The 21,031-nt window shown below is 29.1% G+C and overlaps 1 protein-coding gene across 1 annotated transcript; it reads left to right on the top strand.

Moving 5' to 3' along the window:
- Nucleotides 1-18,514: 18,514 nt before the first annotated feature.
- On the top strand, nt 18,515-20,865 carry LOC126674705 (heat stress transcription factor A-4a). The gene is made up of 2 exons (XM_050369192.2): nt 18,515-19,395; nt 19,710-20,865. Exons 1-2 carry the CDS (start codon nt 19,180-19,182, stop codon nt 20,712-20,714), a joined length of 1,221 nt encoding a protein of 406 aa, XP_050225149.1. The 5' UTR covers nt 18,515-19,179; the 3' UTR covers nt 20,715-20,865.
- The last annotated feature ends 166 nt before the right edge of the window (nt 20,866-21,031 follow it).

Here is a 21,031-nt window from a genome sequence, read left to right as displayed (position 1 = left end):
AGCTGTCGTTGTTCAACCCGACGTTGTCGTCCCCGCTACTCCACAACAACCATCGGCCTCGTCACTTCTTCAAACGACCCACATGTTCATCTAAATCTTTTTGTTTAATAAAACAAAATATAAAAAGGTTCTTTTATTTTTATTTTGAAAATAATAAAAATTTTAAACTTTTAAAATTATAGAGCTGTAATTGAAATTTAAAAATAATGAAATATCAATTTCAAAAATGAATCAAATACCACGAATATTTTAAAAAAAAATTCCATTTCGTAATGAAAAGGTATAACACAGGGAAGTACGATTATGAAAATATCAATTTCCGAGTTAAAATTATCAATTTTACTCAAAAATGACCTTTTTAGTTATTTGTATCAGGATAAAGGGGTGAAGTAATCCTTTATCATTTTATTTGTTTTTTATGAATCCTTTGCTAACCTTTCAATGTCCTCTTTTCTAAACAAAAGTTAATTTTATAAATAAAAAATGAAGTATTTAGATACATGGTAAACGTCTTATTAATTTGTTTAACAAATGACATGTCATAATTTTTATGTTGTATAATTATTGTAGTATTCTGGTGCACCAAAAACTTTCATATAGTGCGTAGAATGATATATGAGTTAATTATCCACTTTAACGCGCAGTGACGAAGCCAGACCCTAATTTGAAGCTGGGCACAATATAACTAAATAAAATAAAATTTTATACTATAAATAAAAGACATAATCAACAAAAAATATCAAGTTTTTACGAGTTTTGTCAGTTATATCCGAACTTTTAAAATCGGCACATTTAACCCGTTCTAACATATTTGGTATCTTTCATAACCATTTTTTGAATCAAACCAATTTTTTGCCAAAATATTTAATTTTTATGTGATTTAGTTGGATGAGTAATGTTGCCATGTCACCATTCGTTGAATTGGCAGTGACGTGGCCGACATATCGTCTAAAAAATCGGTTCGATTTAAAAAAAATAGCTATAAAAAGTATCAAATATGCTAAAACATGCTAATGGGCCAATTTTTAAATATTTGAATATAACTAACAAAACTCGCACACAATTGGTATTTTTTTGTGATTAAGTCTAAATAATATACAAAGAAATTTAAGTTTTAAATTATAAAATAGGACATTTATATAAAGAACAAATGTTTTAATTTTTTTTCAAAAGATAAGTATATTGATAGAAGAAAATATTATATGCATGGTTGTAGGACAACTAAAAAATCTGTACAAATATAACTTATAAATAATGCCTAAGGTAATATTATTGAAAAAGGATTTGAGGTAGGGCCCAGGCACTGCCTGGCCCTACCCTAGATCCGTCTCTGTTAACGCGTGCGTAGACACACACATATATAAATTTTAAAATTAAAATTGGCAAAAGATATTAAAAATCTTTAAAGTTTTTGTAAAAGAGCACTTAAATTCTTTTATTTTATTTGTTTATAATAAAAGCCCTATAATATCGTTAAGAATTAGTCGATAACTTGACTATTTCATGATTTAGAGAAGAAAAACAAAGATTGTCGTTGCAAAGGAGAAAAAATAACCTTGGCCAGTACATTACTATATACAAAGATCAATGGATGTGAAGCAGTTGTTAGGGAACACAACGATCGTAAAATTGATGTGATGTAACATCCTACTTTGAAAATATAAAAAGGCCGAATTACTTGAAAACCACTCACCGTGCAATTTTTATTTATTTATATGATTTAGAAAAAATTTCAATTGTATCTTATTTTCAATTTTTATCTTTCATCTATACCTAATTAATTGAATTAACATGTTTTTCTTTAAAAAAGAGTTTAAATTAGTCATTCATTTATATTTTTCCAAATGGCCTAATGTTTTAAAAAAAAAATCCGACCTTTTATCCCCTTTTCAATCATACCCTGACGTTAAAAATTTGTCAATTTTATCCTATTTTCCATTTTATTTATTTCAATTGTACCCTGAAAAAGTAAATTAACGTCTTTTGCGTTTGGAAATTTGTTTAAAACATTCTTCATGTCTCGCATATATTAATGGTATATTTTTAAAATTTATTTAAATTTAGTTAAATTAGTTAAGAATTTAAATTAGTGTTAATTTAATTATGATTTTTAGTTAGTTTTTAAAAATAAAGGACTTATTTGTACTTTTTTGAATAAAAAGGAATTTATTTTCATATTTATACTTAATTAATTGAATGATTTCATCAATTAAGTAAAAAAATTAATAAAAATTAAAATATTGGGGTACAATTGAAAACGGAAAATTCAAAAGTGGGTAAAATTGACAAATTTTCAACGTCGGGGTGGAATTGAAAAAAAGTTTAAAGGTGAGGGGTTTTTGAGTGATTAGGCATTTCCAAATTGAAATAAATATGATATAATCATTTTATTGTTAATGTCAAAAAAAATCACGAACTTTACACGTTTTTTCATTTTAATCACGCAGTTTAAATTTTCTCATTTTCATACACGAACTACCACTTTTTCTCAAATTCATGCACGGTGCTGAGGTGACACTCATTCATTGGTGTAAAATGATATCCACCTCAGCAAATTACACCAATGGAGCCATGACACCTCAGCACCGTGTATGAATTTGAGAAGAAGTGGTAGTTCGTGCATGAAAATGAGAAAATTTAAACTGCGTGATTAAAATGAGAAAACGTGTAAAGTTGGTGAATTCTTATGACATTAACCCTTATTTAATTATTTTTAATATTTTTAATTCTGGGGTACAGATGAAACATAAAAATAAAATAGGATATAATTAAAAAATTTGCTAGATTATGACATAAATAAAAAAAATTAGAAGATGGGTGGTTTTTTAAGTAATTAGACCATGTAAGAATGGTTTAAGCGGTTTATAATCTTTAAATTTCAGCTATTATATTAACTTGAGATACTCATTTGGGCTAGTAGATTAGGCCTAATAATTAATTTGAATGACTTGAAGTAGATATTAGAGCCAACTTAAGTTCTTTTTGTAATATCATGTAGTCACCCAACGTAAAAATTGGAAGTGTGACGTCAGAATTCAGTTTAGAATCGATGTGCAGCAGTACGTTCTTAAATAGATTGAAGCGTAGAAGCTTATTTGATCGTATGGTGTTTGTTTAATGTATAGGGGGTTCGGCCAGAATATGAAGTCTTAGGGTTAGTATGTGATTTTCTATGTGTATTCATTCCTCTATTTCGACCCTTAGATAGGTTGTGTCGGTGCTCTATTTATAGAGATTAGAGGTAACTTAGGATTAGTTAGAGTCTAAATTAAATTAGAAGTGTGCTACTTAGATGTTAGAGGTGAGTTATAAATGTGAAAGCATGTGAAACGAATAGTTTAGAAATCTAATTTAGATAATTGCAATATTTAATTAATACTATTAAGCTATGTCATGCGAAAGGCGTCTAAAGCGTTATTTTGGTATTTAGAAGTGTCAATAAAGGCTTTTAGGACCTTAAAGGTTTAAGTATGGTAAGTTTAATTACTCAAACATGCAAATTGACAATAAAATTTTAAGATATTTTTTTCTTAGACTTAAATCACAATCTCTTTGAATTTTAATAATAGGCTATTCGTGGCTAATTATATTTCAACCATTTAATTTTGCAACTGCGCATTTATCTGAGCACCTTGAATCCAAACAAGCCGACCACAATCTCCTCATCCAGAAAAATTTCTCTGGAAATCATCATTGAACGCTTCAGTCCGATATCACTTTTAAGTAGTCTAAAAAATAGGTTTCTACACTTTTCCATCATCAGCGAACTGATTTCTAAAATCAAAAACTACAATCATGATATTGAATACATCCATCACCTTAAAAAATCATTTATAAAAAAAGAAAAATAAACTTTTCATAAAAAATGATAATAAACTTTTTACAGAAAAGACAAAATAAAATTATAAGAGAAAACAAATAATGAAATATATAAAAAAACAAAAAAAAAATATTATAGCCCATAAATTTGTTATTGAAAAATCTTCAATCTATCTTCGGTTCTTGATTCAAGAAAATTGAATTATATTTGCACTCTGCCGATAGATGTCAATCCATCAAGAAAAAAGTGAAAAACAATTGACTTTATATTATATTTAATGAAATTAAAAAAAATGGCTACACATTAACAGTAAAACTAAACCATTGACGGCAACTGAAGAAGAATTAAAAAAAATATGCGGCTAAAGTTTTTTTAGAAAAAAAAAAGAGAAGAGGTGGTTAGATTTTTTTTTCTCCGTTATATAATGTTTATTTGTTTATATCATCAGTTTACACTTAATTAAAGTAGAAGATTCTTTAAAAAAAAAATCAACTCGAATATATTAATTCAAATCCGAAGCAGTTACAAGCGTAATGAACTCAGAAAAGATCGAGAACCACTCCCGATTGTCAAATTTGTGGATCGGCGGCCGAGAATCCTATTCATCTCGTTCGTGACTGTAGATTTGCAATTGAAGTATGGGACGCATAAGTTAAAGAAGCGGCTCCGTTGGTAGGTGATTCGTTTGTAGATTAGGTTGTGTCATGGCTTCACCTCTTAACTGATGAAGCTTCTTACTTGGTTACGTTGTTATGCTGGAATCTATGGTTAAATAAGAATGCTAGTCCAAAAGTAAAGGGACAGTTTCTTCAGTTGTTAATAACGCATGAAATCAACTTGCTGCATGGAGGGTTGCGAATTTTGGAATAGCAGATTTACGTGGTGAGCTAACCGAGAAGGAAGATGGTAAGGTCAAGTAGAGAAAACCACCTTCTAATTGGTTGAAACTTAATGATGACGCTTCTTGTTTTAGGAGTAGTAATTGTTGGTGTTAAACTGCAAGTGACGGTATCGCGCAAGTAATATAATCCGAAAGTACGGATATCGATCCCACAGAGACAATAGATTTAATGATTAATTTTGAGAATTCTTTTGACCGGTTAGCTACGAAAATGGTTTGAGAATTTGTGACCAAAATAATTAAAAGTAACCAATTAATAAATAAATTAAGTAATTAAAATCAATATAGTTAAATTGATTTAAAAGATAATTTAAGAGTAAAGGGTTCAAGGGTTGATAATTTCGAATAAAAATATGAAATCATGAACAATGAATATCTTGGTGATTATCTAGAATCGAGCAATTTTAAAACATCGAATCCCGCTCTCTCGAGTCTCAAAGACAGAAATGATTAGAACTCAGTTGTATTGCCAAAATTATAGTTCAAGATAGTCTAAAGCACCTATAGCTCTCTCCAGTTACTATAGATAAAAATAAACAAAGAACCAACTTATAGGCAAAGTACTCACTCTCGTGTTATAATGAATCTAGTCAAATGATTAAATGTTAAGAAAATCCTTAAGAACACGTATTTATTAACTCACTCTCGTGTTATTAATTCATATGTTATTGATTAACTGATCTATTTTAACTAAGCTCTCTCGAGTCAATAATTAAAACATAGGGCAACAAATGAATTGATAAAAAACATTCAAGCATGAAGAATATTAATCAACATCAAATTTTAACACCTATTAATAATCGATAACTAACTCACTCTCATGTTATTAAAAACCAATTAACCAACTAAATTTTGATTATGAAGCAAATTCAAGATTACTTAAATTCCAACCTACTCTCGTGGCGTTGTCCTTTAAATTTTTTATTATTTAGGTCTATTTATTTAACAATTTCTCAATTAGTTAACTAAACATGCATCATGATTCAATTTCTCAATTTAATCCAAGCATTAAGTTCAATAACCGAAACACGATAAATCATCAAAATATACAAAGTCAATCAATTACACCTTGAGTACATGAGAAATAAAAGATAGAAATAATCTATATTAAAGAGTATTTTTGGTGTTTAAGCCTAAGTCTACAATAAGTGGTATTTGTTTTCTCTACACAAATGGGGTCTATTTATAGAGTCACCTGCAGTGGAGTTCAAGCCAAAGATGTCATCCTTCCATGTAAAACTTGAGTGCAGATCAAGTTGAGAATATCTTCTTTTTTTTGAAAGTGGAGTAATGATCAAGTCCTTTCATAATCATCTTGAGTGGACCAATCTTTAACTTGTCTTGTTTCTAAAAGAGCATAGCTTCTTCCCTTAATGAGCTTAAAACTTATTGTCAAAGCTAATTTCTTTGTGTGCAAGTCAAGAAGGATCACTTCTCTTGAGTGTGAATGCAATTTTCGTTTAGTATGGAAAGTCTGATGTGATAACTTCAGAATTTCGTTGTCTTTTTCCAATGCGAACACAATTTCACCCAAATCCAGGTCTCAGCCGACCTGAAGTCGTGGGCCGGCCAGAGGTCGGTTGACCTTCCGTCTTTTGATTCTTGATCGGTTTGATTCAACTCGAACTGGTTGGGCTTGGGTTTGGCTTTGGTTTTCCGAATTCTTCTGGCTTTGACCATTTGACCCTGTTTCAATCATAAATACTTCAAATATGATGAGATTTAATATTTATTCATAAAAACTACAAAACACGAAAACCTAACTATATAAACTCTTATTTTATGCACAAGTGCTAAAAACTAACGAATAAATGCTATAAAAACTACGTAAAATAATAGCTTATCAGTAATTCGACCAGAGTTGGTATGATGGTCAGAGATAGTTTGGCTAGAGTTATGCAGGTGTGACCGGAGCGGGGTATGGGTCCGCTCGCCCAGCCTTATGGCCGACTTCTTGATCTAGAAATGGTTTGAAAAATGGAGTCTTCACATAGTTCAACTAGGAAATCCCTTTTCTACCAACTGGATAGCCCTATTCGCCTCTGGTAAGGTTATTGTGCATCAAATTAAAAAGTCGGGTTTGTGAACCTACCCGAGACTCATGTGCTTGACTTATCAGTTACCGACTTTATTTACAAGGCATATTTATTTTTTTATTCTCATCTCAACATTAGATAGCAGTCCATATAATATAATGCTGGAAATAAACAAGTCTAAAAGCGTGAAACAGATATACTAGCATATGACTCGATCGGAACTAGTCATGCAAAGCAAGTAGCAGGTACTTCTAAGCATGCATATAAAACTGGTGGTTTCTAGCAAATAGAATAAGTCTGTCTGGTCTAGATTGAATACATGCACAAAACTTAAAAACCGGATGTCTAAATTTGATTGATTTTATTAAGCCATCATGAATGCCCTATACAACCATTATTATTTTTTCGTGGTAATCCTAAGATGTCTAAATGACTGGCTGGGATTGATTCGATTTAGCTAATTTAACGTGGTTAGTCCTTTAGCCTGTTAATACTGGATTTCGATCATGCTTTTGGAAAAGCCGTAAACAATGTCAACATGCTCATAGGTAGACAACATGCATATAAGGTTAGAAATACTTTTAAACCTCATTGACTTTTGAGTGTATTGCGCTCGCGCGGGTTTGAGTGTCGATGTGGTCAGAATTGGTTCTCTGTCAGAACACAGAAGTTGTCCGTCTCGTCGATACAGTTTTATCGGTTCAAATTACGGTTGATTCCCAGCTATGTTGAACCAAAAATATGCTCTGGAAGTTGTTTGGTTTGCAGGTCCCGAGCTCATGGGCCCGGTTTATACTTTATATTACATATCTGGGCCCATAGGCCCAATTTACGGTGGTTTTGCCCATTACTGTGCATAAAATTAAACTACATTAAATTCTCTATGTCTGGGTCCAAACCGGGTCTGATTCTGAGCCCGAACGAGCCGGATAACGCGTTTGGAAGTATGGATCGAGTTTGGAAAGACTGGGAGTCCGGTTTTGGGGATCTGAGTGCGACAAACACGACGCATGTGTGACTTTCAGCGCCAGCAGAATGGGGTGGCGCCGCCGCCATTTTATTCTGCCTGCGCCGCCACTTTATTTTTGCGGCAGTGACGTTGGGGACAATAGGTACACCATGTTTTTTTTTCAGCTCGTTTCAGCTCCATTTTTCGTGCAAAAATAGGCAAAAACGCATAAAAACAAACAAGGAAAACGAATATAATGGTCTGAAAGTGTTTAAAAGCGAATGAAATACGAAAATCATTAATTCACAGCAGCCTTGAAGGTTTCTTTTTCATGGCAAAAAAACTTAAAAACAACCTAAACATGCATTCTAGGTGCTCTAAACTATTGGGTTTCTAGATTTAAGCATATAAAACATCTTAATTCGGGATTAACAAGCTTATTCATCAAATTCATGGCAATTTTGATAAAACATTGAATTTAGCTCAATATGATAATTTCATGGCAAAATAGCAAAATAAACTAAGCATACAACCAAAGCATTCAAATTCAACTGGCATGAATATGATATTAAAGCGATAAAAGAGGGTCCTCGGAAGTACCATTTTTAGTCCTTGACTCGTTTTCTAGTGAAGTGGATGCGGAATACAGCTTCGAGTCTGTGCATGATTGTGTTCTTGGAGATTTAACCCGTATTTAATGTTTTGAAACTGAGATTTGAACAAAAAAGTTGTGTGCATGGGTGTGAATTTCGGCCAAACCTAGGGTTTTTTAGGGGAATTCGATTTCTATCTCTAGGATTTATGTGTTTCTTGTCCGACCTCTGACTAAACTGTCTTAAGATTGTATATATAGAGATGAATTAGGTTTAGGATTTAGGTTAAGTCTATTTACAATTTTGCTTATTTAGAGTTTAGGTTGAGTTTAAAGAAGCGTTAAGTGATAAGCTTTTAGGATTATGATTAGCTTTTAATTATTTACCTTAGAATTTAACCTTTAATTTTTGAATTTTGATTTGCTAGTTAGTTAAAAAGATGCTAAAAATCAATTAGGCGCATAAAAGTGTCAAAAGGCTACTAAGGCCCTATGGGTTTGGGTATGATCATTTGTAGTCCGTAAAATTTGTAATAAACATTTTAAAAATATTGCAATTACCCCAATTTCTAGGCTTACACTACGATCTATTTGGATTTTTATAGGCTATTTGCGGCTAATTTTATTCCAATCTTCCAAGTTTACAGCTATGCATAAAATTTTCCTGCTTGGATTCCAGCAAGCAAATTGATAGCTCGTCACCTGTACAAATTTCTCTGGAAATCATCATTGGACGCTTCAGTCTGTTATTACTTTTTACCTGTTCGGAAAATAAGTCTCTACAGCAGGCGAGAAGTCTTCCTCTTCTTGTGTTGCTGAAATTATGGACATTACAGAAGCGTTGAGCTGGATCAAAAGATAGCATAATGTTGTGTTAGAATCGGATGCCCATTAGGTGGTTTTAGATTTGAGGAATCCAACTCGTAACAATACAGATTTATTGATTGGTGACTGTATTAATTTAGTGAAACAATTTAGTAATTTATCCATTTTATTTATAAGATAAATTGTGAATCAGGCGGTGTACGTGTTAGCGCAAAAAATTAGTTTTTTTGTTGACTTTTTAATATACTTGTAATTTAGTTAGTTAATTACTATAAATAGTATTAAGTATATATTTAATAACACTAAAGTTTTTTGGGAATAAAAATAAATTTAAAAAATTCAATTATTATTAATTTTTATACTGGGTAAAGTGATAGTTAATAATATTACAAAAATCTGTAAAAATAATTAATATATACATACAAATTAATCATTCAAATTAAAATATCAATTTAATTTATAGTTGGAGACATTCAAAATAATTTTATTTTATTTTATTTTATTTTTATAGGACAATGAAATGGAGGTTATTTGACATTATTTTTCTTAACAATTATAATTTTTTTTTCCCTATTTTTAGAAGAACAAAAAAAGATATGAAATAAAACTAAAAGAACAAATGGGAATTGTTGGGAAAGTATTAGGACCCGTAATTATGGAAGAGAGGGACAGTCTAAAATCTAATCATATCCGTTAAACTGGTGGGGTCACGTGATGCCCGATATGCCCGCCACCCACTTGGCACTGCACCTTTGCGTGCTTTCTTTTTCGTAACGGTGCTTTTAAAATAATTTCCTTTTGCTTGAGTATATATGGTTTAACCAATGGGAGTTGGTGCAAGTGGTAAGCGGATTGCTATCGCTTAAGTAAGGTATCGGGTTCGAGTCCTTGTGAATGCAGAAAATTCCCACTGGAAGACTCACCCACCATACCAGGTGCGCGACACGGGTCGGATCCGAATTAGTCAGGGCGAAGTTTTGGAAACCGGATGGGCTTACCAAAAAAGAAGTATATATGGTTTTTGGGCTTTTTATATAAAATACAGGATTTGGGCTAAACTTTACTTTTATACAGCCCAATGCATATCTTTACTTTTCACACCATCAATTTTATGAAACCTAACTTTTTTTTTTGAATTTCTTTCTTTTTTACCGTTTTCTTATTTTCCTTCTCAATTGACGGTTTCTTCATTTTTCTCCGCCATTTTCGCTTCTCTTCTCCACGATTTTGTTGTGCGTTATCTCCATTACTGCACGACTCCTCTTGTTTCTCTCATTTTTATTTCTATTTCATCATTATCTCAATCGTTCTTGCTTATATAACAGTAAATTCTTTTGAGTTGTGAAAAAAAATTCACGATTTCTACTCCTTCACTTCCGCCGTTTCGCCTCCGCTGTTGCGCCTCCGCCGTTTCGCCTCCATCGTTCCGCCTTTGTCTCGCCGCGCCATCTTTCTTTTATCTTTTTAATTTTAGATCTGAAATTTTTTGTTCTTTTTTTTATTTTCAGATCTGTAATTTGTTTATCTTTTACTGTTGATTCACCATTAAACATGTATAAAGAGTATTTTTAAAGAATCTAATACTTATTTCATGTTATATATAATAATTTTGTGATTTTATATAATAAAATTCTGTTATTTCTGCATTTATTTGTATTTTGTTGTATTTCTGCGTTTTTTTTATTCTGCAGAACGATTTATTATTGATGATTGATTGCTGAATTATTGTAATGTTACAGTGTTATTGATTTTATGTTGACTTTATGTTGATATTATGTTGATATCTACTGATTCTTTTTATTTTAACATTGACAAATAAGATAATATTGTCTGTGAAATAAACTTTAGTTGGATGAAATGAAACTGTATCATAGCTGTCTTTGTTGAAATTTAGTTAGGTATGAGAGGTGGAACACAAAACAATTATACAAGTGATTTTGAAGAAACTGTGCAACTGCAAAGAGAATTGAGGAAAAAAATATATTTTGAAATAGATTTCTTTAATTTGTGAACTGTTGTGTTGGTGTATATTTAATATATTTTTATTTTTATATGTAAGAATAATTTTATTTTTTCATTTGAATTATTGTTTTTGTTTTTTCATATTGTTTTGATTACTTACTCTGCTAACATCTTTATCTGATTCATTTATTTTAAACATTTTGTACCTTTATTGTTCTTTAGTAGAATTACTACTATCATATTAACAAGTTATCAACATAATGTCAACATGATATCAACAATTAATGCTAATTTAGTCAAGATGTTTGTAAAATGAGAGCATCGATTGATTTAAGTCAAAAACAATCACCATATTATCAAAAACATGTCAACAGCTCATCAATACAGCAATTTAAGACTAATTTTACTTTTCTTTTAATGATTGAAAAATCAACATGTTATCAACAGTATATCAACAGCATGTCAACATAAAATTGAAAATCAAAAAAAGTTAAAATACTTATCAACATAATGTCAACAATAAATCAACAACGAATCAACAATTAATGTTAATTTAGTCAAGATGTTTGTAAAATGAGAACATTGATTGATTTAAGTCAAAAACAATCAACATATTATCAAAAACATATCAATAGTTCATTAATACATCAATTTAAGACTAACTTTATTTTTCTTTCAATGATTGAAAAATCAACATGTTATCAACAGTATATCAACAACATGTCAACATAAAATTGAAAATCAAAAAAAGTTGAAATACATATCAACATAATTTCAACAATAAATCAACAACGAATCAACATAAGTAATAAAATAAAACATATTTTTTTGAAAAATTGTGACAATCGATAAAATATCAACAAGAAATCAACAACTTGTCAACATGATAATGCTACCATATTCTTATCTAATCTCATTTAAATTTTGTTTTTTTTTCAGTTTATTTCACGCACAAAATTATCTAATTTGCTAATGTATTTTTTAGAATAAATTTTTTCAATGTTAAAATTAAGGAAATACCAACTGATTATCAACACAAAATCAACATAAAATCAACATAACTGTAATATTATAATATTTCATCAATCAATCATCATCAACAAATCGAGCTGCAGAATAAAAAAACACAGAAATACAACCAAACACAAAAAAATGCAGAAATAACAAAAAATTATTCCATATAACCATTAATTGATATTACATAACATGAAATTAGCATTATATTCTTGAAATATAATCTCTATACATGTTTAATGGTGAGAAACAGTAAAAAAAGTATAGATCTGAAAATAAAAAAGAAGAAGAATGAATAAATTGTAGATCTGAAATCAAATAAATGACGGCGACGAGTAGAGGAGATGATGGCGTTGGCGAAGATGACAACAAAGATGATGATGAGAACGATGACGGAGGAGCGAAGGACGGCGAAGCGGAAGACGACAGAACAGAAAAATAAAGAACGGTAGAGAAAAGAGAGGAAAATGAGGTGAGAGGAAGAGAGAGAAATATGAGCTGAGAAGAAGAGAGAATGAATGATGAGGAGAGAGAAAATAAATGAAATTGTGATATTAGGGCTGAATATATAAGATCCGTATAAAAGTTATAATTAGCTCCGTGTGTGGTAGTTTAGTAAGTGGAAAGTATATCATGTATAAAAGTAAATAATTAGCAAATATAGGTTGTTTGTGTAAAAAGCCCATGGTTTTTTATTGTCAAGAACAAAGTATATAATTTCTTATTATGTATTTATACCTAATAATTTTAAACACGATAAAGAATTATATACTTATATTTCAGGCTTGCATTTATTTTTAATTTAGCATAAAAAATGATTTATAAGTTTAAATTCTATTAATAGTTAGAGTGAGTTTCAAATAAAAAGATATTAATATTCACAATCAAAAATAATGAGGGACTAAATTATATATTAAATTTCTTCATCTTTTACGATAAATTTGTAAGATACTTTAATTTTTTATATTATTAAAATTAGAAAATCACATTATGTGATATCAAAAATAGAAAAATGCAGGTTTAAGTTTTTTTTAAAACATATTATAATTTTGATTTGATGGTTATTATATGAGAAATTTTATCGATTATGTTCACTCTTTTTTAAATGAATTGGAAAATAAGCGACATAGCGTAGGAGCATGGCCGTGGATGTGCAGGCGTGAGCTCAAGATCTTCATCCCATGAAATGAGCTTCACTGCTAGGTCACACTATCTATTTTTCTTTTTAAAAAATAATAGCTATCCCAACAATTAATTAATAATACTCTATCTTCGGAAAAATATGTTCATTTATAAGAGTTAATTGCAAAATATATTATAAATTTTTTGCTTATTTTACAATCTAATATAAATTTTTAATTTAAACAATTTAAAATATAAATTTTTAATTTTAATAATTCGGAACACCACTTAATTTTTATAATACAAAATGATAAATAATTTTTAATAAAAATATTAATTTAAATATTAGAATATATATTGTTATGATATTTATTTTAACATGTTTATCATAAAAAAGTATTTGATATTATAAATTAAATATATTATTTTATATTATCAAAATTAAGATTTTATGTCAAACACTACAAATCAAGATAATTTTTTTAGTTTGTTTTGCAATTAGCCTTTTATTTAGAGAAATTTACACAAAATATTTTTCTTTTAAATTTATTTGCATTCAATACCTAACTTTTAAAATTAAATTTATTTTTCAATCTATTGTACTCTCAACTAAATTTAACTTATTAAAATTTTTATTCCCTTCATATAAAACACATATACTCCCTTATTTTTCTCTTTCTACCTTTTCTCTTTCTTTTCTTTTTTTCTTTTTCGTTTTCTTCTCTCTTTTTTTTATGTTTTTTTCATTCCAATAGAATTTCTTAATAAATTCTATCTAAATCTTCTATTATTTATATAATATATACGATATATAACACAAACAATTAAAGATCTGAAACAAATAAGAAATTAACGATGAAAAAATCAATTCATCTCAAAAAATTTGAAGCAACAAAATATAGCATCGCCACCATCATATCCTCTTATTCTGGATCTTCTTCTTTTTTCTATTTCTATTTTTATATATATTAATTGTCAATTTTTATTGATGATTTTGTTCATACGTTTGAAACTATTGTAAACCGTTTGAAACTGTTCTTTAAAACTGTTTGAAACCATTTTTTGAAACCGTTTGAAACTGTTTTAAAATAAATGTTATAAATTTTGTTTGAAATATATTTAAAACTATTTTTGAAATTGTTTAAAACTTTTATAAGCTAATTGAAAAATTGTTTAAAACTTTTATAATTTTTTTTAAATCATTATATAAACTTAACTGAAAAAAACGTTACAAAATTGTGTTTCAATTTTTGTTTGAATATGTCTGGAACCGTTTAAAACTGTTTCTTAAAATTATTGGAAATCTTTGTAAACTAACAAAATCTTTATAAACTTTTTGAAATATTTTCTTAAAACTGTTGGGAACTTTTGTAAACTGTTTGAAATCATTATATAAACTTAAAAAAATGGTTGTAAAAACTATATTTTATATAAAAAATTAAAATTGTTTGAGACCATTTGAAATTTTTTTATAAACTATTTTTGAAAAACAGTTGTCAAAGTATGTTTTATAAATCGTTTAAAATTTTATGGAGTAAAAATACAAAGCACATAGTAAAAATATAAACTCTTGACACGCTGAAGTATAATTTTTAAATTTTGATTTTGGAGTTAATTTTTGTAATTTTTTTTTGAAACTTCAAATATTTTATCTATTTAGATATTTTTCTAATTTTTCCTTTTATTTAGTGAATGACAAAACATGAGACTGTGGTTACACATATACTGGGCTAATATTTCCTCAAAGAAAGCGAGCCAATCGAAATCTAAGGAGCATCAACTGCATTTTGCAAGGCCCAGTTTTCTAGTTAACACCAACTGACTTATACGTTGAGTCAAATTGAATATTAAAAACGAATTTTATTCGTCTATTTTTGAATTGAGTTTTAAATTTATATAGTATTAAGTATTTTTGAACTTATTAAAAGCTCCCAAGTTTAATTGAGTTTCATTTCTATTAAATAACTTTAAATCAATATTTATAATAACTTAATAAAAATTTAGATACTTATTTTTTTATACAAAGATTTGATTATTCATAATATATTACTTCTAGCAAAATGTATAAATTAAATATTTAGAAATTAAATATAAATAATAATATATCAAATTAGCAAATATATGAACGAGATTGACTTAGATTGAGACTGAATCTGACTCGTTTCGTAAACAAAACAAGCCTTTAAAATTTAAGTTCGAGTTGGTTTTATCGAGTCGAATTTTGAATACCTCATAAACGAGATTGATTCGATTGCACCCTTAATTTAAAAAGAAAGTAACACAAGTATATTAATAGTGAATATTATATCTTTTATCAATTGTGACCAAAGTTTTTAATCTTATAATTATGTCTGTCTCAAAAGTTTTATTAAAATTGTGTCCAAAAATTTAGATCGCATCTTAAAAATTTAAATTTTTCCATTCTTTTTAGATTGCAACCATATTCTGAAAATACAACTTATAAAGAAAGTAATAATGAAAATTTAACCAAAATTGATAAATGTTTGAGTTCTAAAATAAATTTAAAGACTTAGACATATTTGTAAGAATATCTTTTAAATTTGAATATATTTATAAAATTAAAAAAATTAACCAAGACTAATAAAAAATATAAAAAATTGGAAAACCTAATTGGACAATTTTATTATTAAATTATTCATGGCAATTCTCTATTTGCATGGATATTAAAGAATTAATTAATTAGATTCTGAAAAATAAGTCTTATTGTTTCAAAAGGTAAGACCACGTGTACGGCAAGAGATAAGCAATATAATTATGCCTTGAAAACATCTCCATCCATTTCACAATTAATTAGTCTTTAAACATCCGCATAAGCTCTGACGCATACATCTCTCCCTCGCTAAGAAACAACGATTAGCTGATTAATTCAACTATTTTCAGGTTATTGTGACTAATTTTTTCTTTTATTCATTTCTAAAATTCACATCTCAATCATTTGCCAACGGTTTTACTAACTAAGTAAGATCCAATAAATTATTACCATTTCATTTTCATTACAGTTAATATTTCATTAAATTATTTTTTTCAATTTATTTTTAATAAAAGTTGATTATATTAAGATAAAACTAAAATACATTAGAGTAAATCCCATGTCACAAAATTAACAAGAAAAAATTTCCAACATGCCATCTATATAAATAAAACAAAAAGTAAGAAAATTATTCGATAAAATTTTGACGGTATCAAATAAACCGAAAAAATTTCGTGCATCATTTACACTTATAATTTTTTTTTTATTTTTTTATACCTCAATTAAATTTCAATTTCTTTTATCTTTTTTAAGAAACTGTAATATAGCTAAAGAATTTAAGGATCTATATAGACATATTCAAAATTATTCTATAAAACTTCAGGTTCAAAATAACTTTATCCAAAAAAATATATAGAACATAAAAACTATACAAATATATCAATGAAGAAATTGTGACGTGGTTTAAAATTAAAAATTATAGTTTTTTTCTGCTAAAATTAAAAATTAAGTTAGAATTTTAGAAAAAGAAAATTTATGAAGAAAAAAATTTAAAGCGATAGAACTCTATGAATCACTATAAATAAAATTTTATTAGTTTAGTTCAATTCTTGATATTATTAGAATGAAGAGAGGAGCGGAATAAGCGGCCGCTTTTCCGCCACATGAGAGACTTTTTGGGAGACTCTAGACAATCACGCACCTTCATCGTAAGAAGGTTGTCATCATTTACGTATGGCATATCTTATTATTTTTATATATATTACTATATTATGCGTTTTTTCAATTTTTTTAAATTAAACGATATATTATTTGATCTATTTTTTATTAATTCAATGCATTTGAATACAAATTTAATAGCTAATAACAACTCTTCAATAAATTAATTTTGATATTTTATTCGACTCCTATCTTTCTCGATTTCCAAACCAAATTGTACAGTATAACGATTTTTTTATATTTTTAAACTATTTACTATTTCATCATGAGAGATCATATATTTTCTTGTTTTTCACCAAATTATTTTCAACGAGAAAATACATTTTCTTATATCTAAATCATATCACTTGAAGATTTAATTTGTAATAATAATTTGTTTTGAACATGGCTCATTAATCACGCCTCTAGCCACCTAAGCGCACACGTCACATTCGTAGACAACAACATGCTACTGCACAGTAATACACAGTAACTAAACCAAATACACGACAAGAACAAGATACTCCTTATCAGAATATAAAAATTGTCGTTATTATTATCAAATCGTTAATCACACACTTAATTTCTTATTTTATAGTAATTAATTAACCTATTAGTATATTCAAAAAAGATTAAACACTGAACAAAAATTTAACCTGACTTTCGAATTTGTCTCTCAAAATTAACTTTTTTATTTAATTAAATTTTCTAATTTATATTTTTAAAATCAAATAAGTCATGTTTAGCTTTTTTTAATTATTTAAATCCGAAACTCTTTTAATTAAGGTCACTTAACCCTTAATCTGTATATCTCAAATTCGTGATTTACTTGATCAGAGATAAAAGTTTGAAGATCTAATTAATAATTTTTTTAAAAAATCTAATTAACTAAAAAAGTTAAAAGCGACTTATTTGACTTCGAGATACAAACTAAAGGCTTAATTACTTTTTTCTATAAAAAACTAACCTTTTTATTTTTATTAGGCTTAATGGCGTTAAAAATCATAAAATTTAGCGTGTTTTGCAAATTTAACATAAACTTTCAATTTTGGCAAATTAATACATAAACTTTTGATTTTTTGCAATTTTAGCACCGATCAATTTTCCTTCAAAAACATAGAGAAAGTTGCTGATGTGGACGCCGGAATAGTGGTTATTCCGGTGTACACATCAGCATTTTTTTCAACAAAAATTGATCGGTGTTAAAATTGCCAAAAATTAAAAGTTTGTAAATTAATTTGCCAAAATTGAAAATTTATGTGAAATTTGCAAAACACACTAAAATTTGTGATTTTTTACGCAATTAAGTCTTTTTATTATTATATCATTTTTTTTATCTTTAGGGATGAAAAGCGCTTATAAAAAAAATTCACCTTTAGCAAAATGCTACTTACCGCTTATACCATTTAAGTTATAGCTCGTTGGTTATTAAATCGTTATTCATACAATTAATTGCTTATTTCATAACTAATTAACCTCTATTACTTAAATTCGAATTTTATCCAAAAAGGTTAAATATTTCCTTTTTCATCAGCACGCAAACAAAAAAATCTACGAATTCAAAATCGATAATATCCAAATCGTTAAAACGACAAAGAAAATAGGTCGTTTTCCGTCCTCAAAATCAACCCTGCTTTCTCTGCAACTTCTCTATTCAAGGTAAAAAACCCTCTTGATTTTTTTTTTTTTGGGTTTTTACTTATAGTGTTAAGGGTTTAGTTTCTGATTAAAAAGTTTTAATCTTTTATTTCTTCATCTCCAAGTTTTGTAAAATTTCTTTAATTGGGTCATCAATTATTTTAAAATATAATTAAGAGCTGTTTAACGACTTGTCAAATGAAGGGTTCATGTTATTACATCCAACTAATAACAGAACTCACAACTGTTTATATTTGTTGTTTTTTCTATAAATACAATCACCTAACTGTTTAGCTTCAATTTATAAATTCTATTTTTTAGTTTCCTTTTTTTCTTCAATTATTTCACTTGGGTGTTTGTTGATTGGATTTTTATGTATAATTCAGCTGAAAAGATTCAAACTTTGTTCAAATTTGAATTTAGGTTTTTTGAGTTTTTTAGGGTTTCAGTTTGATTGAACTGTGTAATGATCAGAGGGTTTTTATTGGGTTTTTGATTTTGAGAATTTTAGCCAAATTGCGATTAGTTGTATAGGGTGGAGTTGAGAATTTTCATTTGGTGAGTGTTTTTTGGGGTTTTGAGAGAGTTTGAATTGATGTTGTTGGGGTGTTGATTAGAGATTGGAGTTTAGTATGGATGAATCTCAGGGGAGTTCGAATTCGTTGCCGCCGTTCCTTTCGAAGACTTATGAGATGGTGGATGATCCTTCTACAGATCCAGTTGTTTCATGGAGTCCTAGTAATAAAAGCTTTATTGTGTGGAATCCGCCGGAGTTTTCGAGGGATATGCTCCCGAGATTCTTTAAACATAATAACTTTTCAAGCTTCATCAGACAGCTCAATACTTATGTAAGCTAGTTCTTTCTTTATTGTGTTTCTTTAGTTGCTTTAAATGCTTTATGTGTAGTGTAAATAAGTAGATATATAGCACGGAGGATATGAAAAAACAGGACACTTGAACACGGACATGGCGTAAAAATAATATTCTTTTATGGTTTTCTATGTTAAAAAATGAAGTTTTGCGTGTGAAACACTAAGTTTTCGGCATGTTTCTGAAACGGAAAATGTTGATAACATGAAGTGTCTGTGCAAGTTAGATAAGTATCTATGATTCATTGTTTTTGGTTTAGTTAGGCTGAATTGGAAAATTTTGAACTTGATAGGGTTTTAGAAAGGTCGATCCAGAACAATGGGAATTTGCAAATGAAGAGTTTATAAGAGGTCAACCCCATCTCATGAAGAACATTCATAGACGTAAGCCTGTTCATAGCCATTCTCTGCAAAATTTGCAAGGACAAGGGTCGAGTCCTTTGACCGAATCGGAAAGACAGAATTTGAAGGATGATATAGAGAGGCTTAAACATGAGAAAGAATCACTTGTTGTGGAGTTAAGGAGGCATGAACAGGAGCGGCAAGGGTTCGAGATGCAAATGCAGGTTCTGAAAGAGAAATTGCAACAAATGGAGCGGCGACAACAAACTATGGTATCTTTTGTGGCTCGAGTCTTGCAGAAACCGGGACTTGCTTTAAATCTCACGTCACAATTAGAACCCGGACATGATAGAAAGAGAAGGCTCTCGAGAAGTGGTTATTTTTACGATGAGGCCAGCATTGAGGATAGTCAGGCTTTGACTTGCCAAAACATTACTCGAGAAAATGCAGATAGTAATTCTGCTGCAATGTCGAATATAGAACAGTTCGAGCAGTTGGAGTCATCTTTAACCTTATGGGAAAGCATTACGAATGATGTTCAAACTAACATCCAACGGAGTTCGAGTATGGAGTTGGATGAATCTACCAGCTGTGCAGATAGCCCAGCCATTTCATGTGTACAACTTAATATTGATATTCGGCCTAAATCACCTACAATTGACATGAATTCCGAGCCTGTTGCTGCTTCAGCTCCCGAGAATGATCCTCCGGCGGAACAAGCAACCGCGACTGCTCCTACAGTGGCAACTGGAGTCAACGATGTATTCTGGGAACAATTTTTGACAGAGAATCCTGGGTCAGCTGAAACGCAGGAAGTTCAATCAGAAAGAAAGGATACCAGTGACAAAAAAAACGAGATCAAACCGAGTGATCAAGGAAAGTTTTGGTGGAATATGAGAAATGTAAATAATCTTGCTGAGCAAATGGGGCATCTTACTTCTGCAGAGAGAACATGAAATTGCTTGTATTTTCCAGATTCAGAGGCTTCAGAGTCTCTCATGTAATAAATTTAGGTACGATTTACTCGATACGATACCAATAGATTCATGCTTTAATTTGTCTCAAACTTATGTTGCATTTGGTATATTAGGTGCTGCTATACTTAAACTGTGCTTTGCATGTTTTCTCTAGCTAGGACGCTTTTTGACGTGTATCGATCTCAAGATTACCGATTAGCTTTAAGCATGAAAATGATTTTGATACTTAATTGTAGAGTTCTGAGTAATTATTTTTCAAGATTATGTATTTTGCATCTAGTTTCAAAAATTGTGCT

This window comes from Mercurialis annua, linkage group LG3, assembly GCF_937616625.2.
Source record: "Mercurialis annua linkage group LG3, ddMerAnnu1.2, whole genome shotgun sequence".
Taxonomy (NCBI): domain Eukaryota; kingdom Viridiplantae; phylum Streptophyta; class Magnoliopsida; order Malpighiales; family Euphorbiaceae; genus Mercurialis; species Mercurialis annua.
Note: the sequence above shows the minus strand (reverse complement) of the source record. Positions and strands in the feature narration are given on the sequence as shown.